Source organism: Astatotilapia calliptera, chromosome 12, assembly GCF_964374335.1.
Source record: "Astatotilapia calliptera chromosome 12, fAstCal68.1, whole genome shotgun sequence".
NCBI classification, from domain to species: Eukaryota; Metazoa; Chordata; class Actinopteri; order Cichliformes; family Cichlidae; genus Astatotilapia; species Astatotilapia calliptera.
The window spans coordinates 38,529,146-38,556,667 of record NC_137433.1 but is presented as its reverse complement, the minus strand read 5'-3'; the positions used below and the strand labels follow the sequence as shown (position 1 = coordinate 38,556,667).

General features: G+C 44.2%; 1 protein-coding gene across 1 annotated transcript in view; it reads left to right on the top strand.

The window, feature by feature from the left end:
* Positions 1 to 27,082, top strand: part of LOC145432239 (uncharacterized) — a 42,337-nt gene extending 15,255 nt beyond the window's left edge. The window contains exons 5-8 of the mRNA XM_080308933.1: positions 17,174 to 17,230; positions 19,009 to 19,647; positions 20,268 to 21,563; positions 21,654 to 27,082. Coding sequence (XP_080165059.1) covers positions 17,174 to 17,230; positions 19,009 to 19,647; positions 20,268 to 21,563; positions 21,654 to 23,209 — 3,548 coding nt within the window. The 3' untranslated portion in view covers positions 23,210 to 27,082. The remainder of the gene's footprint in view (positions 1 to 17,173; positions 17,231 to 19,008; positions 19,648 to 20,267; positions 21,564 to 21,653) is intronic.
* The last annotated feature ends 440 nt before the right edge of the window (positions 27,083 to 27,522 follow it).

Below are 27,522 nucleotides of genomic sequence, written 5' to 3'. Positions count from 1 at the left end.
GTTTAATATAGTGCTAAGCTCACTTTGGACTAACTGCCTTGGCTGTCCATACCTCTGCTCTAGCGCCCTCATTGCACTAGTGTAGGGAGTGCGGTCGTGAATGTAGCGCTTAGCTACCTGTAAAGCGCTGGGATGCTCTAGATGATCTAGTAGGACCTGATACTTGTAATCTTCTCCCAGATGAGAATGTGGCCCTAAGGTGCTGTCCAGCCCTTTCTTCAATAAGGCAAAGTCACTCTCTCTCCCCGACCGGAAGATCACCAGCTTAGGCTTTGGGATGCCATATGAAGATGCCACCATCATCTCCATCAGGTTTGGTAGAGGCGTTCCTGCTGGGTAAGTTGTGGCAACCTGTGGATTATGGTGTTCAGCAGAGGAAGATGATGAATAGTGACTGCCTGAGGGATAAGGAACATAGTGCTTGCCAGCTGGATCAGGCACAGCTTCAGGATGCAGTATGGTGGGCACAGGGCGATGAGCTTCTGTCCACTGTGATGGCTGGGTCACAGGCGCTGGTGGACGTGAAGGTTGCTGCAAGTACACAGGATTAGCTGGATGTCTGACTTGGAAGACAGGAGCAGCGGGACGTGACATCTGCTGCAGACTCATTGGGTCCACAGCCTGTGATAGCTGGTGCACTGAAAGATGAGCATGTTGTAGTGGCTGATCAGCTGGGGATGCAGAATGTAATAGCTGCACCTGGCCTGGCCTGTTTATCAGGAGCTGATGTTCCGATCGCTGATATGAGAAGGGTTCAGCAGTGCATCGCCCAGGTCTCCTGAGTGGCGTCGATGCAGCTACATAAGTGGCAGGGTGCAGCACTGGCTGAATGTGAAGGCTCGCTTTACGGGGAGGTGATGGAGCAGATGTTTCCACTGGCGTCGGCATGTTCGCCGGTGTTGTGGTGTCATGTAACACCTCATTGCTAGGTTGTAGTGGTGCAACTTCTGTTATGGAGGAAATATGTTGGGGTTGTTCTAACGCTCCTGTTTCTGGGGGAAGAGGACTGCCAGGTTTAGAAGCTTGCTCCAAACGCTCCACCCGCTTCAGTAGTGTCCCACGAGTTTCCTCCATAGACACTTGCAGTTGAGTCATGTGTTGGAGGACACTGCTCCAAACTGATTCCATCTTCTGCCATCTCTCATCCTCTTCATAGTCGGAGCTGCTTGAACTACTTGGAGCGCTAGATGGCTCAGTTAGGTTGTGCTCATAGTCCACCAGATGTACTGGAAGTTTCTTCTCCCGCGTTGGACGGGGGCTACTCGATGCACCTCTATCCTGAGGGTTTGCCATCTCATTAACTCAGCCAAGGCGAATCCGGCTCGAAGGACCACTTGTAATGTATGTATGTTTGCACTGATTGCCGATCACGCTTCAACTGAGTCGTCCTCGGTCAGAAGGAATGGTACTCCACAGTGATGTAGTTCAAATAACTTTACTAAAGAGGTGGCAGATGACATCAACAGGATGTACAGCGTTGGTAGGGAGGCATTACAGTATTCACATGCAGGTAACGGGGGTGTGAGTGTGTATATGGGTATGTGTGTGTGGGTGGTCATCTGTAAACAGAAAGAACAAACATTTGTATTAACCACTATGGATAGCAGTGTACCCCTTATACAGTACTGTGGGTTTCCAGCGTAATGTTATACAATCTGCCATAACCTCATGGCCACTAGATGGCACCCTAAGACCATAAATGAATTTTTGGCTTGTATATACATTGGCAAACCAGACCTCTGCAGATTGCAACGATTCAGAGAATAAACATAGTAAATAGTTACATCCACCTACAACCACAATGCTTGACAGTAAGTCGTATATGGAATGAAATATGGGCTGAACACAAGGCTGCCTGTAGTAGGCCAAACAAAACGCATCTTAGCGATAGCAATGGGACTAGCCTCTTAGCGATAGCAACGAGACTAGCCTCTTAGCGATAGCAAATTACACAGATAAAGTCAACAAGCCTCACTCTCATCTTACAATACTCACATGGTAAGCACGCACGCAGTATTAACTCACACCGAATGCACGTTAATACGTTACTCCTCCGACACACCTCTCATCTGTGCAGCGCTGCACTGAACACGTTCCCAACCGGAAGTACAGATACCGAGGTGCATCATGGGTAACGTAGTATAAAACAGCTACAGTGAACAAGCGGACTTTTAACAGTGTTTGTATCTTGCTGAAGGGGAAATTTGACTTTGCCATCAGGTATACCACAAATGATGAAAATGACCAGCTGGCACTGCAGTATTTTAAATCACAAATTAGCATTTGTATCCGTATACTATTCAAATTAGCCAGATAGAGACTTTTTTTAATCTATATTGCCAGCATACTATTAGAACACAATGATTGTTCCTTAGTGTTGGGAGGTGACTTCAATGCCATCATCAACGCTGTTATTGATAAATCTAATCCAGATGCAACATCTAATCTCTCATCTTCTCTGTTAAATGCACTCATAAAAGATCTCAATCTTATTCATCTCTGGCGGATACATCTATTTCTAATTAGCCGATCTTGATCACTCAGCTTTATAATGCAGTGTTGACCTGCCTAACACTAAGACTAGGGCTCCTAGGTGGCACTTGAATACATCCCTGTTAACTAATTCTACTTTTCTTAGCCTGCTTAAGCTCCAGCTGAAAGATTTCTTAGATATCAACCCTAATGAAGTATTGATGGGTCGGTCACAAACGAAACAGCTCTTAGAGCTGTCTCTCTGAAGTGAACAGTGTTGCCAACTCCTCAGTAAGGAAAATCGCTATTGGCTGTCCTAAAAGTCGCCAAATGACGTCATCGCCTACTTTGAATAATTGGTCATGCCTACGTAATTGTAACAGACGCTGTAGGAGAAAGAAATAACATCGTGAAAAAGGCGTAAAGTGAATAGTGAAAAGTTAAAAAACCCACCCTAAATGCATATAGAATTTATTTACAACTACAAATTAATTATTTCAGCAATTACTGTTTTTTTAATGTCACAATTTATCCTTTATCCAGACTTGGTTGTGGCAAAAGTGATCCGAAATAGGCACTTTGGCGGAATTACTTTTTGTGTGTGTGTTTTTAAGTACTTTTAAACCTTGTGATCCAAAAAAAGCAACAGTAAAAGAAGAACATTTTTAACTGTTAACAATCAAAATGGACATAGCAAGACTTACCAGACAGCGTCAGTCGAAATTGGATGTATAGTGGAGTGCAAAAATTTGGGCAACCTTATTAATAGTCATTATTTTCCTGTATAAATCGTTGGTTGTTACAATAAAAAATGTCAGTTAAATATATTATATAGGAGACACACACAGTGATATTTGAGAAGTGAAATGAAGTTTATTGGATTTACAGAAAGTGTGCAGTAATTGTTTAAACAAAATCAGGCAGGTGCATACGTTTGGGCTCCACAAAAAAAGAAATCAAATCAATATTTAGTAGATCCGCCTTTTGCAGAAATTACAGCCTCTAAGTAGGTTCCAATAAGAGTCTTGTTTGTCTTTGAAGGTATTTTGGACCATTCCTCTTTACAAAACATCTCTAGTTCATTCAGGTTTGATGGCTTCCGAGCATAGACAGCTCTCTTTAACTAACACCACAGGTTTTCAATAATATTCAGGTCTGGGGACTGAGATGGCCGTTCCAGGACGTTGTACTTGTTCTTCTGCATGAAAGCCTTAGTGGATTTTCAGCAGTGTTTCGGGTCGTTGTCTTGTTGAAAGATCCAGCCCCGGCACAGCTTCAGCTTTGTCACTGATTCCTGTACATTGGTCCCCAGAATCTGCTGATATTGAGCGGAATCCATGTGTCCCTCAACTTTGACAAGATTCCCAGTCCCTGCACTGGCCACACAGCCCCACAGTGTGATGGAACCACCACCAGTGGCAGTGGCTTCGCTCGTCTGAGATTCATTTGCAGTTTGGGCGCGTAAGGGGGAAAACCTCCTGCTCCTGCTTGGGGTGACTGCTGTGTGAGGAGTATCTGATGCCTCTGAGCGCATGGCACGGGTGAGCTGCCCACAGAAGCACCCGGTGCTTGTTGAGAGTAAGAAATAAGTCGAAGTCGAAATAAGTCTCCAATAACACCAGAAAAAGTTGCCAGATTTGTCGCTAGTTGCTTTTTAGGAAAAAAGTCACTAAGGGGGTCTGAAAACTTGCTAAATATAGCGATAAAGTCACCAAGTTGGCAACACTGGAAGTGAACAATGGGAGCCGGCTCCTTATTGTGAGCTGTGTTTTTTTTCTTCTTCCTCCCTTCCTGTCTCTCTCTCTCTCTCTCTCTCTCGCACTGCATGCTGGGAGTTTGATGGTGGTGAGTTTGGTGTGTTTGAGTGAGGATCCCTCATCCACCTGCTGGCCTCTGTGGAAGCTCCGCCACAGCCACCACCAAACAACTGAGTTATATTTACACATCTCCCTTCATCTGGCCAATCCACCACCTTTCAGTGTTTATACCGTTACAAGAAAAAAATAAAATAAAATAATCGGTTATATAATATACCGTTACAAACAGAAAACAAAAACCCTTCGGCTCAAAAAAATGAAAAATCACCATCGGCGGGCCGATGGCCATTCCAGCTATGGTTGTGCCATCACTTAACCCTTCACATGCCAGCTGTGGCACGCATGCCCAGGGTTGCCGACCCCTGGCATAATGGAAACATGTATAATGTAAACAGAATTGGTCCTAGCACTGAACCCTGTGAATTCTGGGCTTGTGATTTGGTGCTGTATGTTCCGCTATTGGAAGTTATGGGTGTTACCTAACTGGAGGCAAAACTCACAGACAAACGAGACCCGCCAGTGAGTGTCCTTTATTATTATGTCATCCCCTCCTCACAACAAGTTCAGGTTTTCAGGTTGCCACCCATGCAATTAAATTAATTTTGCAAAAATTCAACAACTGGCGTGCAGAGAAATCAGCTGCGCACACACACACACAAAGGCACCATTCACCAAGTAACACAATAACATAAACAGCAACATAAACACTGTTTTTTTGAACTGTATTTGTTTGTAATTTAGAAATGAAGTTATCCAAATTAACTATCAACTGTATTGCTGTAACTTCTGTAGCACTGGAAATAATGACAGCTGTCACTAGATGACTTAAATGTTGAAGAAATCTTAAACACCACTACATTCTAAGTTGCTTTCATGGTGTAACTTAATGCAGTAAATCTTTCCATCACAGTTGCAGTGGTGTTGCTGCTTTAACATTACATTAGGACCCTTCTTCCTCCAAAATTGTCAAAAGTTGGTTGACTTTTCAAGAGAGCGGTATTTAACTTCAATAGCAGAGTTGCCCAAGTGAAGGGATATCTGCTGCAGTACTCGCAAAGCAGACAGTGTGTCTCTGATGGCTTTGTGCACGTGGCTACTGACTTCTGTTGAATTTATGTGTAAGAAATTTTTAGAAAATTGCAGAAGGCAGCAGTAGTGACGGAGACTAAATGGGTCCGGAGGCCAGCCAGGCAGAAGGCAGCAGCAGCAACACCATTCAGGAGGCTGTCCATTACGGCAATGATGTCCAGCCAGCAACCTGGAAATAGGCCGGCAATGTTTAGGCACTGGACGTGGACTGGACAGCGGCGTAGCAGCCGCAGGACCAGATGGTGGTGACGCTGCAGGTGACAGTGTGGAAACCAACAGCGGGGTGCAGTCCTCAGCTGGCTTCTAAGCCTCCAGGGGTCCACAGTCAGCTAAGAGCTGAACCTCAGCCTCTAGGGAGGCCCTGGACAGAGTAACTGTCTCTAAACAGGCCAGCTTTTAAGGAACCATAACAGTCTTTACATGTTTATCTCTCTGCTTTGAATGGGTGGAAGAAAAACAGTCCTTTATGGGTGGTATTGACATAGCCCTAAGCACAGCAGGAGTGTATGAAGGTGATGGCTGAATAGGTGGTGGAGCTAAAGACTAAACTGATGGTTGAACTGCAACCTGAGCAGGTAACTGAACTGCAGGCTGTGCTAAAAGACGAGCTACAGGCTGTGCAAACGACTGAGCAGCAGACTCAGCTAACGGCAGAGCTATACGCTGAACAGGTGACAGAGCTACAGGCTGGACAGCTGACTGAAATGACGGCAGAGCTAATGGCTGCATGCATGACTGAGCTGAAACCTGAGGGGCTGACAGAAATGACGGCTGTACTGGTTGTGTCCAACAGGAGTGGAGCAGGTGAAAAACAGTCCCTTAACTGTGAAGTAGCCTCTGCAAAGGCAGTCCTTGTGATTTCATTCACAGTTGAAGTGGGAAACCCACAGTAATCATTATCCTCTGTCACAAAACACACAGCTCCTGAATAAACAGTCCCATTGTCCAAAATAGAAAAATAGTGGAAAAAGTGTCCTTTTCACTCACCACAGCTGGCTGCTCTTAAGTTCTGAAATCCGGCTGTGGGGTGACGCGCCGACAGTGCAGCCACCGCTTCCTCCTCGGAGACGGCTCCGATGACCCGGCAACATAACATCTGGCAGGCCAGGCATAACATTGTCTGCCAAGCTGGGTAGGAAAGCGGTAGTGGGGGTGAAGGTGAAGTGTGTTGAGAAGGAAATCATGTAGGAGTGGTTGAAGTGAATCCAGTAGCCAGGGGAGATTGGAACATTAGTCGGTGTAGGCGAGCCTCCAGAGCGTGACGAAACTCCTTCATCTCATGTTCCAGCCACAGGTTAATCCACCTTGACATAGTGTCAATTAAATCCTCCCGGAGCTCCTCAGAATATGGTCCATTATGTGGTTGTTCTGTTCTGTCATGGCTGCAGCAGCAGTGATGTGGTGCTGTGAGAAAGAGGACCCAAGATGCAGGCAGAGGCGAGTAAGCTTTTAATTACAGGAGATGAAAACAAATAAAAGCAAGGATGGCGTGAACAGAACTAAGAAATAACCTGAACTGGTGTGGCTGTAGCTCAGGTGGCAGAGCACTAACCAGAAGGTCGGTGGTTCGATCCCAGGCTGCTCAGGCTGCATGCCAAATATCCTTGGGCAAGATAATAACCCCATGTTTGCCTACTGGTGGTGGTCAGAGGGCCCGGTGGCGCCAGTGTCCGGCAGCCTCGCCTCTGTCAGTGCGTGGCTACAATGTAGCTTGCCATCACCAGTGTGTGAATGGGTGAATGGCTGAATGTAGTGTACAGCGCTTTGGGGAAAACTGGAGAATGTGATGATGAACAGAGAATGTAGGGCAGAGAGACGCAGCGATACAACGAGTTACACAGACGCAACGACAATGAACACAGGCAAACACACACACTATAAAAGGAGAACAAGGCAAAGAGGAAACAGCTGGGGACATGGCTGAGAACAATTACACCTGACAAGACTGAGGGAAGCAAAACAGAATACATTAACCTGAGACACCAACCTTCAAAGTAAAATAGGAAATTCACAGACTATTTTACAGACACAAACTAAGGAACACGAACAGAGCACCGGGGGAGGATTTAGGTAGGTAGGTTCAAGGTTCAAGGTTCTTTATTTGTCACATGCATAGTTATACAAGTATAACACACAGTGAAATGTGGCCTGACACGCTCCTCGACATGTGCAAAAATTTGGGGGGGGGTGTAGAGGAAGAACATTATAAATATATATATATATATATATATATATATATATATATATATATATAGTATATACACTGGGTGAATGTGCAGTAGTAGCAGCAAGCAGGTGAATTCTGTACATTAATATGAATAGACATCTGACTATTTTACAGGATAGACAATATAAACATATTTAAAATTAAAGGAATTGAAATGTACATTGTGCCTTGGTTTAGTGTCTGGAAGAGTCCTGTCTCAGTCAATTATAGATGATGTGAGAGGGCGGGTGTGTGTGTTTAGGGCACGGATGGCTTGGGGATAGAAGCTCCTCTTGAGTCTCTCTGTCCTTGCCCGGATGATGCTGAACCTTCTACCAGATTGCAGAAGTTGGAACAGTTTGTTGCCAGGATGGGACGGGTCCTTCAGTATCTGCGCTGCTCTAGTCCGGCATCTCCTGGTGTAGGTGTCCTGAAGTCTGCTGTACGGATCACTCTCTGGAGAGCTTTTTGGTCCTTCACACAGCTGTTCCCAAACCACGATGTCATGTTCTGTGTGAGGATGCTCTCCACAGCGCCTGTATAGAAAATCCTGAGGATCTTTGGAGAGACCCTGAACTTCCTCAGTTGTCGAAGGTGATACAGGCGCTGCCTAGCCTTTTTGGTCTGGACCTGAATGTGGGCAGCCCATGTCAGGTCTGAGGAGATGTGGACACCAAGATACTTGAAGGACTGCACCCTCTCCACTGGAGCTCCATTGATGATAATGGGCTTGTAGTCTCTGTGCTGACCCCTTCTGAAGTCCACCACCAGCTCCTTGGTCTTGCTGACGTTCAGCTGGAGGTGGTTGTCTTGGCACCACGATGCCAGATTCTTCACTTCATCCATGTAGGCCGCCTCATCGTTGTTAGAGATGGCACCCAACACCACTGTGTCGTCAGCAAACTTCACAATGGTGTTGGAGCCGTGGGTGGCCACACAGTCTGAAGTGTAGAGGGAGTAGAGCAGTGGCGAGAGGACACATCCCTGAGGTGCTCCTGTGTTGATGGTGATGCTGTTGGAGAAGCACCTGCCCACCCTCACCACCTGAGTTCTGCCAGTGAGGAAGTCCAACACCCATGCACACAGACGGCTGTTAAGTCCCAGATCCCTGAGCTTTGTGAACAGTCTGCAGGGCACTATTGTGTTAAACGCTGAACTGTAATCAACAAACAGCATTCGCACATAGTTACCCTGTTTCTTGTCCACGTGGCTGAGAGTGGTGTGTAGGACGTGGGCGATGGCATCCTCTGTGGATCTGTTGGATCTGTAGGCGAACTGCAGCGGATCTGTGGTGTCTGGGATGGAGGAGGAGATGATGTTCTTCAGCAGCCTCTCAAACACCTTCATTACTACCGAGGTCAGTGCAACTGGCCGGTAATCGTTCAGGGATGAGGGTTTGCTGTTCTTGGGCACAGGGATGATGGTGGATCTTTTGAAGCATGTGGGGACCACAGACTTCGCCAGGGACTCGTTGAAGATGTAAGTGAACACACCTGCTAGCTGGTCAGCACAGCAGCGCAGCAGACGGCCGGTGATGCCGTCTGGCCCCGCCGCTTTCCTTGTGTTCACTCTCCTCAGTGCCGCTCGGACGTCATGCTCCACGATGCTGGTCACCGGTCTCTCGCTGATGACGTCACTGTCCTCGGTAGCCAGGCGGTAAATAGCATTAGCCGCCTGGTTAACCTCGAAACGGGCGTAGAACCGATTCAGCTCGTTGGTGAATGCAGAGTCGGCGTTGATCGGCGCAGTGTCCCTGGCTTTGTAGTCCGTAATGGTGCGTAGTCCGTGCCACATACTCCGTGTGTCGCCCTGGTGGAAGCGGGACTCCACACGTTCCCGGTACCGGCGTTTGGCATCTCTCACCGCACGCCGCACGCCGTATGAGGCCGCTTTGTAGGCGCTCATATCGCCAGTGGCGAGACCCGCGTTGTAGGAGGCGGTCCTGGCGTTTACTGCAGTGCGGATCGATCTGTCCATCCACGGTTTCTGGTTTGGGAATGTGGTGACTCTCGCAGTGGGGATAATCTCCTCCGCTAGCATATTGACGAAGCATACTGCTACTTCCGTAAACTCGTTGATGTCGACTGCGCATGCTCTGAACATGTCCCAGTCGACGTCATTGAGTGCGTCCTGTAGCGTAGCTTCTGATTGGGCAGTCCACCGTTTTACCTCCCTCGTGGTCACGTCTTCCCTCCGTATGCTTTGTTTATACTGGGGAATGAGGAAGATGGCGTTGTGGTCAGACTTCCCAAAAGCCGGGTGTGAGACAGCTTTGTAGCCCTGCTTGTATGGCGTGTAGCAGTGATCCAAAATCCGATCCCCTCTCGTTGGACACGAGACATGCTGGTAAAAGTTTGACATGACTTGTCTGAGGTTCGCTTTGTTAAAGTCTCCTGCTACAATGAGGGCTGCGCCCGGGTCCTTGTTTTGAAGCGAGCTCAGCACATCATGTAATTCGGACAAAGCCATACCTGTGTCCGCTTGGGGTGGGATGTAGACCACCGTGGCGATGACTGAGGTGAACTCACGGGGCAGATAGAAAGGGCGGCACTTAATGCTCAGGAACTCCAGATGTGGCGAGCAGCCGCTGGAGAGAGTAGAAATGCTCCTGGCATCACACCACTTTCTGTTTACCATGAAACACACTCCTCCACCTTTGGTTTTGTTCGACTCTGCCGTTCTGTCCGCGCGGAGCACAAAGAATGAATCCGACGGAGTTACGGCCTGGTCCGGCACGGTGGGGGTCAGCCATGTCTCCGTGAAGCACAGAATGTTGCAGTCCCTCATGTCATGTTGGAAGGTGACCCTTGCTCTTAGGTCATCGAGCTTGTTCTCCATGGATTGTACATTGGCCAGTAGGATACTGGGCAGTGGTGCGCGATGCGCTTGCTGTCTCAGTCTGTTCCTTATACCAGGTATAACAAAACACTAAACACAAGAAGCAAAACCCTAAGAACTGTTGAACAGGATACCAAAATCAGAATAAACTAGAACATAAGATAGTATTAACAGTAAACAGAACATGCTGGGTCAAACGACCCAGGACCATGACAGGTTATCTGCTATAAAAAGCCAGGCCAGGAAAATCTCCTTCATGTTTTTCTGTTTTATTCTCAGCTACTTTGACACAAAGGCATCTGCTATGATGCTAACACCTCTGAAGTCTCACATGTATCAGTACTGATAAATGATCAGAATTATAATATTTCTGACTGTCTGAGGCTAAATTGAATCAAATTGAATAGTGACGTTATGAATCAGAATGGAATGGATTACAGAAATCAGTGATGATACCCAGCCCTAGTGAGCAGCTGTGGGTAATGAGAAAAGATGAAAAGAATGATTGATAACTTTTTTGCTAAGTTAAGACCTGATCTGCCTGAAATTCATAGCCAGCTCTGACACAGAGCTATCAATCTCTGAATGCTGAAAAAGCACAGTGTATCCAGAAAACACATTATATGCTGTGATAAATGCACTGCGCAAGTGTCCCCTCTCCCCACATCCATTGGATGTAAAATGTACAGCTTATTGCACCAGCATGCATCTGCACATGTCAGAGGTACAAGGCAACGAAATGCAGTTTGCATCCATTGAGAAAGTGCTCTATCAATAATATAGATATATTACAGAATATAGATCCATTATAGGTATGTTACAATGTACATGGTATGAAGGTATGTTATAAATATACTATAACTATAAGTATGTACAGGCTATGAACAGGTTCTACATATGGTTAAAAATATGAAAACTATACAGATTGTAGATATACAATTGCGAGTATTAATAAACAATTGTAAAACTATAATTATTGTATTGTACAGTATGATTATCTATACATCTTTTACAGAAGTGCAGTTGAGATCGGTGAGATATATATATAAATATATATATATAAATTATATAGTAGTTATATAAAGTGCTAGTGGTTGTGAGTGGTGGTTCAGTCCGTGTTATTATTGTGTTTGAGGGTACAGTTGTCCATTGTGTGTGTGTGTGTGTGTATGTTCAGTCCATGAGTTTAATGTGGGTCAGATGTCAGGAGGCAGAGTTCAGGAGTCTGACAGCTGTGGGGAAGAAGCTGGTGGTCTTAGTCCGGAGGCTCCTGTAGCGCCTCCCAGAGGGCAGGAGGGTGAAGAGTCCATGTGATGGGTGACTGGGGTCTTTGATGGTTTTCCCAGCCCCTTTCAGACACCGCTTCCTGTAGATGTCTTGTATGGCAGGTAGGGATGGGTATCGTTTAGGTTTTATCCAATACCGGTGCCAAACTGGTACTTTTGAAACGGTGCCGGTGCTTAAACGGTGCTCGAACCAGTGCTTTAGGAATGGAGAAGACAAACTTTGTCCAAAAACCTCTCATGTTTAGCTGTTTTTTTGTAAAAAGATAACAATGTTAGCCGTTTTTGCAGCTATAGGGCATATATGGTATCACTCTATCAAACAAGAAGACAGCCGCATGTAACTAGGTCTAGGTATCATCACTGATTTCTAGAATCAATTCGATTCCAATTCACAAGGTCCTGAATTGATTCAATCCACGATTCGATTCAATTCGATTTGAATCTGGGAAAGTTTTGCCTCAGACAGTCAGAAATATTATAATTTATATCATGCATCAGTACATTTCCATATTTTTATATCTATAAAAAGAGGTGTAAGCATCAAAGCAGATGCCTTTGTGTCAAAGTAGCTGAGCAAAAAACAGAAAAACATGAAGGCAATTTTCCTGGCCTGGGATTTTATAAAAATATTCTGCAGTAGGTCAAAAACGCTGCTGAAGTGAAGCAGAGCAAAGTTACAGAGGTTTGATTAGAGACACAGCTAAGAGTTCTGCAATTTTGTATAATTTTAAAAAGTTTAAATTTGTTCAGTATTGAACAGCAGAAATTAGGTTTTCTTTTCGGAAGTAAGTAAAAGGAAAAAAAACAGCGGCCGACAGCCTGTAAACAATGGTAGACTTGTGCGTAACGAGCAAGTTAATAATGCAGAAAACAGATTTTTAGACGGGAAACTGTTCTTGAAGTACAGAGAGAGAGAGAGAGAGGGAGAGAGCTGTGCATGAAGTGTGATTTTATCGCTGGGAAGCAAAACAGCAAAAGTCAGGGAATTCATGACGATGTTTATGTGAAGCCTAGTTGGGATCTTCTATTGCTGCTGTTCAGTCAATATTGTTTGGAGAGAGATAAAAACCTGCAGCTTCAGAATCAGTGCAAAAAAGGTGTAAACACAAAGTGCAGACCCGCCGACAGATCAGAGTCAGCGAGCTGTCGGCTTTCAGCCCCGACTGTGTCCGTGCCGTCAGGTGAGAAAGGCAACATCTCACTGATGTGATCCGTCGGGATCTGTGCTGTGTGTTTACGTCTTTGTGCAGAATCCCTGTACCTGCTCTCATTTACTGTTTTAGCTGTTTGGTGGTTGTTGAAATTTTGTGGGGTTTAACCTGAGATTCTGGCGTTTCGGCCAAAATAAATTTATATTAAAAAATTGATTCAGGATTTTAATGAATTGATATCACGTTAACCAAGCTGGAATCGATTTTAATCGATAAATCGATTATAAAAACCCACCCCTACATGTAACTACACCGGTGTTTGCTAGTTCACCTTACATGCATTAATGTAATAACGTGGTTAGCCTACTCAACGTAAATTACACACGAACAACATGAAGCTACTCACGCAGAGAAGAACGGCTGCTGCTGCATCATCATCCTCATCATTTCTGCTACACTGGCAGGGCTAGGGGCCAGGACTCTACTCTTCGGGTTCTTGGTGGGATGTTGCTAACTCCGGGTCCGATAACAGGCACCACACCCGCAGTAGATGTGCTCGGTGTGAGGTCTCGCAGCAAGCTATCAAATACGATGCATTTCTCACTATGCGTCGCCAGGTGTTTCATCAGATTCAAGGTGTTACCTCCTTTGCACAGTATCACCTTAAAGCACTTGTTGCAGGCTGCTGAGTTTGCATCTTTTGTTGTGGACGTTTTTAATCTGTAGCTCTGCTCTAAAAGAACGTACATACCTGGGCCCGCCTACTACGCTTGCAAAGGTAAAATGATTGGCTAGAATTCAAAGTGTATGACCTCTCAAGAAACAAAAAGCACCGAAATAAAGCACCGAAATGTGCGCTGCTTTTCGGTCTGGTTACTACCTTTATGTCAGAACCGGTGCCATCATGGCACCAGATAGCGGTACCCATCCCTAATGGCAGGAAGTGGTGGTCTGGCAATGCACTGGGTGGTTTTCACAACCCTCTGCAACGCCTTCCGGTCCGAGGCAGAGCAGTTCCCATACCAGACTGTTATACAGTTGGTCAGGATGCTCTCGATGGTGCAGCGATAGAAGTTCACCAGGATGTCTGGGGACAGGTGGTTCTTCCTCAGTACTAGGGCTGAACGATTATGGAAAATAATCTAATTGCGATTTTTTGCCCCAATATTGCGATTGCGATGCGATATGCGATTATTTTTTAAGGTCTTTGTCTTCTGTATTATTAAACAAAGACAAGCAATACATCATATAGTATGGCCAATACTATATTACATTAATTTTAAACTGTTCTTTCCTGGAAGACAGACCTCTGTTATGATGACATGAGGTGATGCATGAATTGATGACTGACATTTTTATTTAACTTCTTCAATCACAACAGTATATTTGAACATACACAATAGTTTATTTTTAGCTTACAAACATCTGAGCATAAAGTGCTGACAAGGAACCCTGGTGTAAACATTAAAATGAAAGTCAGTACAATGTGCAGATTGCAGAAATATACATAAACAAAATCAGTGGCTTTACCACACTCAGTTTTTCGACATCTGTGAACTACTAGACAGTCATTCAATTAAAAAATAATATTAAATAAATAAAACTAATAAATAAAAAATACACACATCTTACTGATCTCTGCAGTCAGTAACATTACACATAAAGTGCAAACATAATAGCAATTGTATAAACACACACACAAACACGCCTTTAAAATTTAAAGGCGTGAAATTGGACGGTCTAGTTCTGATTAGCGTCACCGCTGTCTCGGTGGAGTTTAATAAACTCGGCCGTCTGCTTCTTGCTATCTAAAATATAACCAGACACTGGTGTAAATTCTCGACTGTCTCATACTTCTGTTTAATAAGTTTTCTGTTTGACGTTTAGTCAGCTGTGTGAAAACCAAGGAGGAACCCACCCGGGGGATTAATAAAGTTTTATTTTATCTAATCTAATAACTTTAATCTCAGCCAAACCGATTTACTCACGAACAAACAAAACACTGAAAAAAGCCCAACAATAACATTTTTAGGTTGTCTAAGTGACTTATATATTACGTTTAACCCGAGCAGCGAAACTCCGCGGTGATCTGAAAATGATGTGCCGGGAGTTGTGCCGTTCTCGGCCGCATCAGTAACCCTCGAGTTCCCGGCTAGCTGTCGAGCTGGTGGGTAGCAGACGCCTCTGAAAACGTCGAAGCACTTTTGCAAATATGGGATATCTTGATAAACCGAGCAGATATTTGATGTTTACACAACTACTTTCTCGCCTGAAAATATGTTAAAAGTTTATTTTGTGACCCAGAAAGATTAGTATGAGTAATTTTAAAACTTAGTAGCGGCCGCCATTGCTGGAAACTGGAGTTTGGCTGGGCCGCGCTATGAATTCTGGGATATGGTAGTAATTTGGACAGCCTTCGGCGCGTCGCTGTGACGTAATCGGTCTACAAATGCGGCCTCAGGAGGATGCAGCCCATGAATTGTATAATATAATCGCAGTATAATCGCAGCCTTTGCGGTTAGAAAATTGCACTTGATCATGTCGCGATATTATCGCAAATGCGATATTAAAAAAAAAAAAAAAAAAAAAAAATCGAATTTCCCAGAGGAACCCACCCGAGGGATTAATAAAGTTCTATCTTATCTTATATATCGTTCAGCCCTACTCAGTACTCAGAAAGCAGAGGTGCTGATGAGCTTTTTTGACCAGCTTGAAGCAGTTGGTCGTCCGGGTGAGATCCTCGGAGATGTGGACACCCAGGAACTTGTCTTTGATGAGGCCAATCAGCATGGTGTCATCTGCAAACTTAATGATGGTGTTGGAACCATCGGCAGGTCTGCAGTCATGTAACCCATGAAAAGGGAGTAGAGGAAAGGGCTCATCACACAGCCTTGTGGTACACCGGTGTTCAAATATCCATCATGTTATGAAAATGAAGTAATTTTCTCCTCAACATGCAACATATGTACTTGCAAAATTTTTTACGTGCACTCAGAAAAAAGGTAATAAAACAATGCCATGGAAATTCAGCCGTCTGCTCTTTTCTCGCTAAAATATAACAGGACATTGGAGTAAATTCTCTACCATCTCAGTTTTCTGTTTGACATTATTCAGCTGTGTGAAAACTATAACTTTAATCTCAGCCAAACTGATTTACTTAGGAACAAATAAAACACTGAAAAAGCCAAATAATAACATTTTCAAGTTATCTAAGTCAGCGGTCCCCAACCCCCGGGCCTCGGACCGGTACCGGTCCGTGAGTCGTTTGGTACCGGGCCGCGAGAGTTGAGGCTCAGGTGTGAAATGTATAGTTTTCAGGGTTTTTTATCGGTTTTAAGCGTTATTTTGTTATCGTTTTTATTGTTAACTCGGTTTTCCTGGGTCTTTTCACGTGTGTTATGAATAAATCTCCTTTTTTTCGGTACCGGTACTAGTTTTATTTTGTTGTATTTATCCGCGACACCTTAAAGGCCGGTCCGTGAAAATATTGTCGGGCATAAACCGGCCCGTGGCGCAAAAAAGGTTGGAGACCGCTGATCTAAGTGACTAATACATCATGTTTAACCTGAGCGCTGAGTGGCACTATGAATTCTGGGATAGGTTGGGTCACAAAGGATACACCTGACCCATCCTTCAAATCTTCAAAGGATGTGGCCCCTAAATTTGGACACAGCTTCAATACCGGAGACTATTTCTTCTTCTTCTTCGGGGTTTAACGGCAGCTGGCATCCTTGTACATGCAGTGCTGCCATCTTCTGTTTCAGTCCGTTATTACACTCTTAAATCCTACTGCTTATTCCTGCATCTTTCGGTATCTTACAAAGCTTCAAATGACGCGTCGACTGTTAAAGTAGTTGTCGACGATTTTGATCGTCGACGTAATCGTGACTATGTGCCCTTTTATCATCTAGCTGTTTGTCTCAGTTTTATGTGTTTTGCACATAGGTTTTTCTGGAAAAAGAGATCTCAAGGAGAATACCTGTTTTTAAAAAAAAATTTAATGACTGTTAATGACCTGTGCTGATTAGATATACCTGTTTCTGACTATGAGAGATAATTTATTTTAAAAACAAGTTATACTTCTATTACTTTAAGTCTCTTTTGCATTTTCAGTATTCTGTACCACGGGTGTTGGTCTATAATCTCATTGTACATGTATGCAATGACTATTCTAGTTTATCTTAAAGTAGATTTTTTTTATTTATGTGCAAATATGGTGGAGTACAAAATTTCAACAAAGGCACATCTACCACTATTGTTCATTTAGATGATGATGCAATCGTTTCATGTTTCAACATGTTTCTATTCCTACAGTCACAGTGGAGACCCATCCCCTTCAGAGCAGTTGCAGCTATGAATGTTCATACAGCAGTGAGTCATTCTGAACCCAGAAATATTATACAAATTATTTAATGATTAAATTTAATATTAATTAAACAGAGAATATGCATTATGTTAAATGAAGAGAGCAATCACACACTTTTAAGACACTGCAAAAAAGTCACCAAATATTATGTATGTCCTTTGTTGCTAATTTTTTTTTTTTATCACTGTAGTATATTCAGTTAAGTCAGTGAAGATTCTCAGTGGTAGTCTAAAGAGCTTGGAAAGAAAAGTGTCTGGACGTCTTTAAGTTGCTTAAAAAAACCCAAAAAACTAACAAGCACGACATCCCAGTGTACTTCAGACCCAGCCATACACTCAGATAAAACAAAACTCCAAAACACAAACTTAACAATGTGGTGTATGCTGTACAGTGCAGCGAGGAATGCCCAGACCTCTACATTAGAGAGACTAAACAGCCACTTCACAAGCGCATGGCACAACATAGAAGAGCCACCTCCACAGGACAAGACTCAGCAGTCCATCTGCATCTAAACGACAAAGGCAACTCTTTTGAGGACACTTCTCTGTCCACATTTTGGACAGAGAGGACAGATGGTTTGAAAGAGGAGTGAAAGAAGCATCTATATCCACTGCGAGCGACCATCTTTGAACAGAGGCGGGGTTTACGACACCAACTCTCTGCCATCTATAATCCAGTTTTGAGATCCTTCCCAGACGCCTTAACGCCCACTCACATCCTGGGCCATCTGATCTCAGGAAATCACATGACAGGGTGGGGCCAGGTTTCACAATGAGCTCACCCGAAACCCTGGCTGATTGGGACCCACACCCAGTTTCACACCTTGGCTCGTGATTAGGTAGAGGATCATCAGGTGGTCCATTCTCCCTCTTGGGGGATACTTCCCTAGGACTTAAATCAGGGACGCTCCACCATTAAACTGTTCAGACTACTTCCATCAGGAAGGAGGTTCTGCAGTATCCGATCCCATACCAGCAGACTGAGAGACAGCTTTTTCCATCAGGTCATCAGATTGCTGAACACTTCATAGACACCTCACCTTCACTTACCAGAGCTTCAACAGGTGGCATTTATATACTCCATACTGTATATAAATGCCACCTGTTTTGCACATTTCCAACTGCCAACCTCTGTATATCTTATTTTATTGTTTATGCTATTTAATTTTTTAAAATATGTATATATATAAATACATACACACACACACACACACACACACACACACACACACACACACGTAGATATACATGTTTAGTATGAACATTCAGTAATGCGCATACACTCTTATATTGCACATATATTTATTCATATAATTCTCAGATTTACCCATTCTTATATTTTGCTTGTTCTTATGTTATTGTAGTTTTGCTCACCTCTGTTGCCTGTGAAGCTCGCACACAAGAATTTCACTCGCATGTACTGCACCAGTGTACCTGCACATGTGATGTGACAATAAAAGTGATTTGATTTGATCTGACCCTAGAACTGAAGAAGCTTCTCAGATGAGAGGGGAAATTTCTTCAAGCAACTCAAAAAAGTCCAGACACTTTTCTTTCCAAGTTCTTTAGACTACATGCATTTAACTGAGCAGAAAAAATGTATTGTTACAAACTTTGTCCTTATGTTCCAAACAGTGAGTCAGACTGAGCTGTGTCAACCTGCTGTTGGAATATCTGGGTTTATAATATTTTGTTGGTGCAGTATTTTAGCAATAAAGTACCTCTGGATTTAAACAGCACTGAAACACAATAAATTTTGCTTTTCTATTCTGTGTTTCCCGCAGTGTCTGAGCTGAGGGTTGTTCTGCTGGGGAGTAGCTGGACTGAGAAAAATGAAGTGGGAAATCTGTTACTGGGAGAGACTGTGTTCAGCAGTAAAACTAAAGGGTGTATAATTAATAGTGTTACATTAGAAGACAAAAAATTAGTTGTCATCAACACCCCCTACCTGCCTCCTCTCGACACCTCCCACCATGATCTGACAGAGTTTATAAAAGACTTTGCAAAACTCTCGGATCCTGGACCTCATGTGTTCCTGCTGCTTGTACAGCCTGAAAACTTTACAGAAGAACACAAACTGAGACTCTGCAGAGTCCTTCAAGGCTACAGTGATCAATCATTTGATCATTCACTGATACTGATCTCAGCACCCAGAGAGGAGAGCTCAAGTTCTGTTGAAGACTTCATGAAAAGTCCAGCATTAAATGAAATGATCAAAAAATGTAAATGCAGATACTTGAAGAGGCTCAAAGTTGAACTTCCAGAGCTGTTAACACATTTGGGGGGAATTACAAAGGACAACAATGGAGAGCATGTCAGCTATGAAGCTTTTGAGGACACAGCAATGACTTCAGCAGGAGATCAACAATACCAAAAACAAAAGGACTCAGAGACTCCAATCACTGACGCTTTTAAAGCTGCAGGTAAGAGGAGAAACTCTTCTGACAAGGATGAAATACACAGAATATACAACATCTATGCATCAATAAGTTACATAGCAATGTCTCATTTTCACAGCCCAATAAATTAGAACAAATCACTCCTCGAGTTTCTGGAAAAACACCTTTGACCAACAGTAAATAAAATGATCTCAGAGCTCATTCTGTTTCTTAGCTCGTCCATCCAACTGTTTGAATTGTTATGTGTAGTATATATTTTTATAACTTGTGCAGCACGTTGGTCAGCTGTTGTTTAAACTTGACAATTCTAAAAATAAAGAAATTATTCAGCTAAACTTTGTAATCTCAGAATGTAACACCACAATTTTGTTTAAGTTAACTTTGACTTTAAACATGCTGTTGTGCAAATAGCTTAAATATTTAACACATTCACAAACATAATTGCTGACTGCATTGGTAACTGGATTTGAATCTTTAAGTGTGACAGACAATCACATCACATTTGACCAAGTCACATGTCACATTTGATGAGTAGACTAAAGGTTCTCTGAGCATACCGAGGACTGAAGAGATCTCCTCGTACAAGCCAAGTGTTGTGATTTTAGATTAATTTGTGTTATTGTTGTGTTGCTGTTGTATCACAGTGTCTGCGTTCAGGATTGTGCTGCTGGGCAAAAGTGAAGATAAGAAGACAAAACTTGGTAACTTGATCATTGGCTACCAAGGATTTCACTGCCAAAGACAATCACCCATCATGCACTGTGTGGCCTCCTGTGGAGAGTGGAGAGGAAAACTACTGACAGTAGTCAAAACGCCAGACATGTTCAGTCTGTCTGAGGAGGACATGAGAAGAGAAGTGAAGACAAGTGTGAGTCTCTGTCATCCTGGACCAAACGTTCTGCTGCTGTTGGTGAAACCTTCAAAATTCACTGAGGAGAATAGAACAACTCTGAAGTTCATCCTGAGTCTGTTTGGAGAAGAATCCTTTAAACACTCGATGGTCATCATCACACATGAGAATGAAACGAGTTTCTCTGTGAATAAAGTCCTCAGGGAATGTGGAGGAAGGCACTACAACATGTTTGACAATAACTATGGATCATTAATGCAGAAGATTCAGGAAATGACAAACCAATATGATCACCTGATCAAACCATCTTTAAACCTGGTTCTGTGTGGGAGGAGAGGAGCAGTGAAGACGTCAGCAGCCAAGGCCATTTTAGGTCAGACTGAGCTTCATTCAGCCTCCAACTCATCAGAGTGTGTTAAACATCAGGGAGAGGTGTGTGGACGTTGGGTTTCCCTGGTGGAGCTGCCTGCCTTGTATGGAAAACCTCAGGAGGCAGTGATGGAGGAATCACTCAGGTGTATCTCCCTCTGTGATCCTGAGGGTGTCCATGCCTTCATCCTGGTCCTACCTGTGGCTCCCCTCACTGATGAAGACAAGGGAGAGTTAGAGACCATCCAGGACACATTCAGCTCTCGAGTCAATGACTTCACCATGATTCTGTTCACTGTGGACTCAGATCCTACAGATCCAGCTGTTGGTAACTTTGTAAGCAAAGACCCAAATATCCAGGAGGTCTGTCAACGTTATGGACAAAGGCCTGTTATTGTTAACATCAAGGATAAAGAGCAGATCCACACGTTGTTGGACACTGTGGAGCAGATGAGATGCACAAACAAACCAGGCAAGGACATCCAGAAGCTCTTTGAGAGCTGTGGAGGAAGATCTGTTGTTCTCAACATCAAGGACAAACAGCAGATCCCAGAATTGTTGCAGATTGTGGACCATGTTAGAACCAATAAGGATAAACCAGGCAGCTATACAATAGAAACATTTGCATATGCTCAAATAGATAAAATTTATAGGCAAACAGAATGTATCACCAAGCAACAAGCAGAGCTCCAGATGCTGAAAAATGACACTGCATCCAGTTGTAAGTATTTTGACATGTTATGGGTTTCCTAACTTTTAATGTATATATTGGAAAATCTCTGAAGTAACTTGAGCTCATTTGATGTTGCAGGTGATGTTCAGCAGGAGAGCCCAGAACCTTTTAGGATTGTGCTGGTAGGGAAGACCGGCAGTGGAAAGAGCTCCTCAGGAAACACCATTTTAGGAAGAAAAAAGTTTAAAGCTGAATCAAGACAAACATCAGTCACCAGGTACTGTCAAAAAGAACAGAGTGATGTGGACGGTCGTCCTGTTGTTGTGGTTGACACTCCTGGTCTGTTTGACACAACATTGACCCACAAAGAAGTTCAGGAGGAGATGGTGAAATGTGTCAGTCTTCTGGCTCCAGGACCACATGTCTTCCTGCTGGTGTTACAGGTTGGAAGATTCACAGATGAAGAGAAGGAGACATTAAAACTTATAAAGGAAGCCTTTGGAAAAAGTTGTGGAAAGTTCACAATTGTTCTTTTTACAAGAGGAGATTCACTGCAAAATGATGAACTGTCCATAGAGGAGTACATTGATCAGAAATGTGATGACTCCTGTAAGAAGCTGATCTCTGACTGTGGAGGAAGATACCATGTGTTCAATAACTATGATAAACAAAACCGCACACAAGTTAGTGAGCTGATAACAAAGATTGACACCATGGTGAAGAACAATGGAGGCAACTACTTCACCAATGAGATGCTGCAAGAGGCTGAAGCAGCAATAAAGAAGGAAATGGAGCGAATCCTGAAGGAGAAGGAAGAAGAGATGAAGAGAGAGAGAGAAGAGCTGGAAAGAAAACATGAGGAAGAACTGAAAGGAATAAAAGTAAAAATGGAGGAACAGAGAGCAGAAATTGAGAAGGAGATGAACCTGAAAGCCAAAAAACTGGAGGAAAAAGAGGAATATATAAGGAGGGAGCGTGAAGAACGAAAGAGAGAAGAGGAAAAGATGAAAGAAGAAGATGAACGGAAGAAAGAGCAGGAAGCAGTTCAGAGACAGGAGTGGACAAGTAAACTGAATGAGTTAGAGAAGCAAATCCAGTTAGAAAAAATGGAAAAAGAAACAATTGACAGAAAACTGGAAAACAGCAGAAAAGAGATGAAAGATAAAATTGAAGCTTGGGAGGAGGAACGGAAAGATTGGTGGCAAAAACGACACGTGGAAGAAGAACAGAGACAACAAGAGGAGGAACAAAAACTAAAGAATCTTCAAGAAGAATATGAGCAAGAAAGGGATGATTTAGAGAAGAAGAAGAAGAAAGATGATCAAGCCAGAAAAGAAGAAGAGGATAGAGAGAAAAAAGAATTAGAGAAACAATTCAGGACTGAAATAAAGACTATGAAGAACAAATATGAAGAAGAGGCCAGAAAGCAAGCTGAAATATTGAATGGATTCCAAAAGAAATATGCCAACGACTATTTAGCTCTGAGTAACGAGTACAGCAAGGAACTTGATTGTCTGAGGCAACAACATATGAAACAAATTGTTGACAAAGAGGAGAAATACAAACTTTTACAGGAACACGGAACCCACAAAGTCAAAGAGTTAAAGGACAAAATAGAAGAACTGAAGAGAGAGCATGAGAAAGAAATGAATGAGCTGCAACAGAAATACACAAATAGTTGTAAGATCATGTGATGTTCTACCATCATTCATAAACTGATTGTGATATGAATTTTTTATAAGTGTGAGTTCCTGAAAACCCCAGAAACTTCAACTTTTAATGAAAGGTGCAATTTGAAGTTGGACAGTTATTTGTTCTTTTATTGATGATTCATTGATTAATTTCCTTTAATAATACAGACAGTGGCATTAAGAGAACAAAATGGATATACTCTGTGATCAGGCAAGCAGAGATCTACACCCACACTCAGTTTATCTGTTACTGTCTATTTTGCATTTCTAATTTGGAATTAGACTTTGTCCTGCTGCTTGAGGAAGATTTTTTTTTTTCATTGTAAGTTGAAAACTCACCTAGCTTTTTCACTGATTACAAATTCATTCTGGTGTATTTTTTGTTTTTGTGTCCCGTTTGGATCTATAGCCATCAGAATTGTTGTCTTAAGGCCAAGAACGATGCCAAGCGGATTTATTTTACCAAGTGGATCATCATGGCCTTGCCATATTGGTCCATTTGATTGACCTTTATTATAATTATGAATTTATTTTATTTTTGGTTGCTACAAACGGGACAGACATGACTGTGGGATAGGACAGGGAGAAAGAATGAAAGGGAAGAGAGGGAGAGAAAGAAAACCAAAGGGGAGAAGAGACGGTGAGAAGGGGGGAAGAAAGAAAGAAAAACAAACAAAACACCTGGATCACCTGTATGGAGAAAAAAAACAGAAGAGAAAGCAAACAAAAAAAGAGCAACATAATAAAAACAGCACCATTACAATAAACTCGCTAGCAGTAGATAACAGTAGATACTAAATATTAAACGATATTGTGCAGCACGCAAGATAGACAGCGCACAATGTGCTTTGAGGCAGCAGCCAAGAAAGCTGTAGTCCGCGTCTGTGAACACCCGTGTGTATACCTGTGTGCATACCTGTGTGGATCAGCATGCTTGTATTCCAAAGGTTTCTCCATGTAACGATCTGCTAGGGAGTGTGGGGAGCCATAGCCCCGTCCACCAGGGTATGAAGCAGGTATGGAGGAGATCCAGGCCCCAGATATCCAGAGGTCCCAGAGTACAAGGACCCGAGGAGGACCACCAAAGGGGGGGGAACCGTGCCACCCTCCTGGGAAGAGCTGAGTAGAGCCCCAAACGAGAGGTCACCCAGCAGCTACGAAGCAGAGGCCAGAGGGGGTTGCAGTGGCGTGCCCGCGGGCTCTGCCGGCAGCCAGCTGTGCCAGAGAGAACCAGGCCTCAGGCCCAGAGGCCAGAGGCCTGAGGGCATCCCACCCCCCGGAAGGGGCCCAGCCGGGCCACAGGCGCCAGGCCCCGCCAATCGGCCACCAGGAGTGAGCCGGTACATACATGAGTGCCCAGCCCCAGACGACAAGGACCACCAACACACCAACGTCTGAGGGCATCAGCCACCGGCAGGGAGTGTGGTGAGGGGAGATAGGCCTCCGTACTTTGGAGGGCCTGAGATGTACCCAGAGAGGCGGAGTCTAAGACCCAACCTGACATATAGACACAGACGAACAGGCGCACGCGGACACAGACGTGCATTCCCACCCCATATGCACAACCAAATACTCGGCACTCACCCAACGTGTAGACAGACACAAATAGACACTGCACAGACAGTCGCACTCCCCAAACATACTCTATATCCCAGGTCCAGGTACCCCCGCCCCAGAGGGGCAAGCCGCACCTAGACCCAGGAGATGTAACCCTTCTCTCTGGGGTGGAGGCAAGCAGACCACCTCCTTATCTGCAGTAGCAGGGAGGCCCCGCATCCCAGACCCCAGTCTGACGGCCAGCACCTCCTCCCAGCCCCCCAGCCCTGACGGCTAACAGAACCGGGGTGAGTGAAGACCTCAAACCTCTCTACGCCCGCTCATATGTAGTGTTGCTGTGTGCTGTTCTAAAGTGCATTTAAAACTCAGGAGAGCATGGTACTAGCTTCCTCTCAGAGAGCAGCACGGCTCCTCCCGAAAACCCTTAGTGTCTATATGCATTTAAAATTGAGGGTAGGGCACCAGCGCCAGAGGTGGGTATGAGTACACCGACCATCCTCTGGATGCTGTAAAACGTGCCCACCCCCAAGGCCCTATATGTATGTGTTATGTGAGAGTGTGAGTAATGTGGATGTCTAGGTTGCAGAATAAAATTGAGGCACAGGCGGCCAGAAGGGGACAGAGGGGGAGTGCTTCCCCTGCACCCTGGTGACATACCTGCACCCCAAGCCCTGCGTGTGTGGGTGGGTGTGGTAGAGCGGGAATAGGGAGGCAGCTGAGGATGGGGAGGGAAGAAAGGGAGGGGCAAGCGGCCCCTCCCTGGGGCCAGCTCCCCCGCTGACCCCAGTGGGCACCCCCACACTATGGAACCCACCAGGGCAAGGGGGCCCAGGCCCATCCGGACCGGGGCCCGCAGCAGCAGCACCACCCAGCCCCACAGAGTCCGGGGCAGCCCACCCGACTCCATCCCAGAGAAAACTGCACCCACCCCATCATCCAATCATCTCCCAAACTACACAAGACAATAGACACCCAGGTTGAGTTCATTCTCCACCTCTCCTATATCTCTCCCCCCACCTGCAGAGTGAGCTCCTGTAGTGAGGAGACCACCTGCAAAGATATAACAACCTCCCCACCAGTTAGAGAGCCCCCTAGTTGGGCCGATGCACCAGAGGTCCCCTGCACTGGTGCTGAGCCCCCCTGCACCCACCCGCCCACTGCTCCGGCGACACAACAGCCAGGACCCAAGCCCCCAAGGCCCGGTCAGCACCCCAGACCGGGGGGGCGGAGCACCCCCAGACCCCCAAGCCTCCACGCCCGTCCCAAACCCTCCCAGGGGCAGCCAGGCTACCAGGCCAGTAACCAACGTCCGCCAGCACAGACCCTCCCCCATCTCCGCTGTACGCAGCCACAAAGAAAACACCATCCAAGAGCCCCAGAGCTCCTAACCAGGTCATGGCCTCATCCCCCAGGTTAGTCCCTCTAGGGAAACGTCCCTAGGGACTCCCCAGACGCCCTAAGGCCGTCCCTACCCCCATATCAACCACAATAGCGAAGGCAGGACCAAACCATGACCCCCCACCCCCACTAGGTGATGAAGCTGATCAAAGGAGCCCAAAGGGATTGATCAAATGTGATGGCAGAGGCTGTTTCAAGACTAATGTGATCTATTAGATGGTTTTTATATTGGTTAGAATTAAGATTATTTTTATTTTTCCAGTTAATGAGGACCATTTTCTTGGCAATGCATAGGGCCATAAAAACAATGTGGTCTGTGTTTATTTCTGCAGTGACCTCATCCAAGTTGCCCAGCAAGCATACTAAAGGGGAGGCTGGAATGTTACATTTCAGACACTTTGATAAGTCTTCACATATCTCACGCCAAAATTTCTGAACTGGTGGACAGAACCAAAGAGCGTGGATGTAATTGTCCGGTGTATTTGCTGTGCAGTGTGAGCAGTTGTTGGAAGGCGTATAGCCCATCTTGAACATCCTATGACCAGTATAGTGCACTCTATGTAATATTTTGTATTGTATTAATTGCAAACTGGGATTTCTGATGCATTGAAAGGTTTTTAAGCATATCTGAGACCAAAGGTTTTGGTCTAAGCTGATTGATAAATCCACTTCCCATTTTGCAATAGGAAGGGATATTGATTCATCTATTTTAGAAAGTATTCTGTATATTTTAGATAATAATTTGGGGGATTTAAGAGTAAGAAAATGTACCGCACTTGGTGGTGTTTGTAATTCAACTTGACTGAGGTTAAATTTCTTTTTTATTATGGATTTAATTTGTTGATATTCTAAAAATCGTTTCTTGTTGATCCCATATTGTGTAACTAGTCTGTCAAACGAAATAAAGTCTGTTCCTCCCAATATATGTTCCAAGTATTTAATTCCTTTGCAACTCCAATCTGGAAAGTTTATCATATTATTGTTTTGTAATATGTCCGGATTGTTCCAGATAGGTGTACGTTTGCATGGGATTAATGAAGACACTGTCATTTTTAGAAACTCCCACCATGCTGTCAGAGAAGAGCTGATGTTGATGCTTTTAAAGCATTCATGTCGTTTGATGTTTGAGCTGATAAATGGTAGGTCTGAAATTTCTAGGTTATTACATAGTGCCTGTTCTACACCTATCCAAGGTTCATCTAAGAGGGTGTGTTTAAACCATCTAGAGATGAACTGAAGCCTGTTGGCTAAAAAATAGTGATTAAAGTTAGGCAGATCTAATCCTCCTTTATCCTTGGTTCTTTTGTAGTGTTTTTAAGCTGATACGTGGGGGTTTATCTGTTGGGTCTAAACTCAGACCC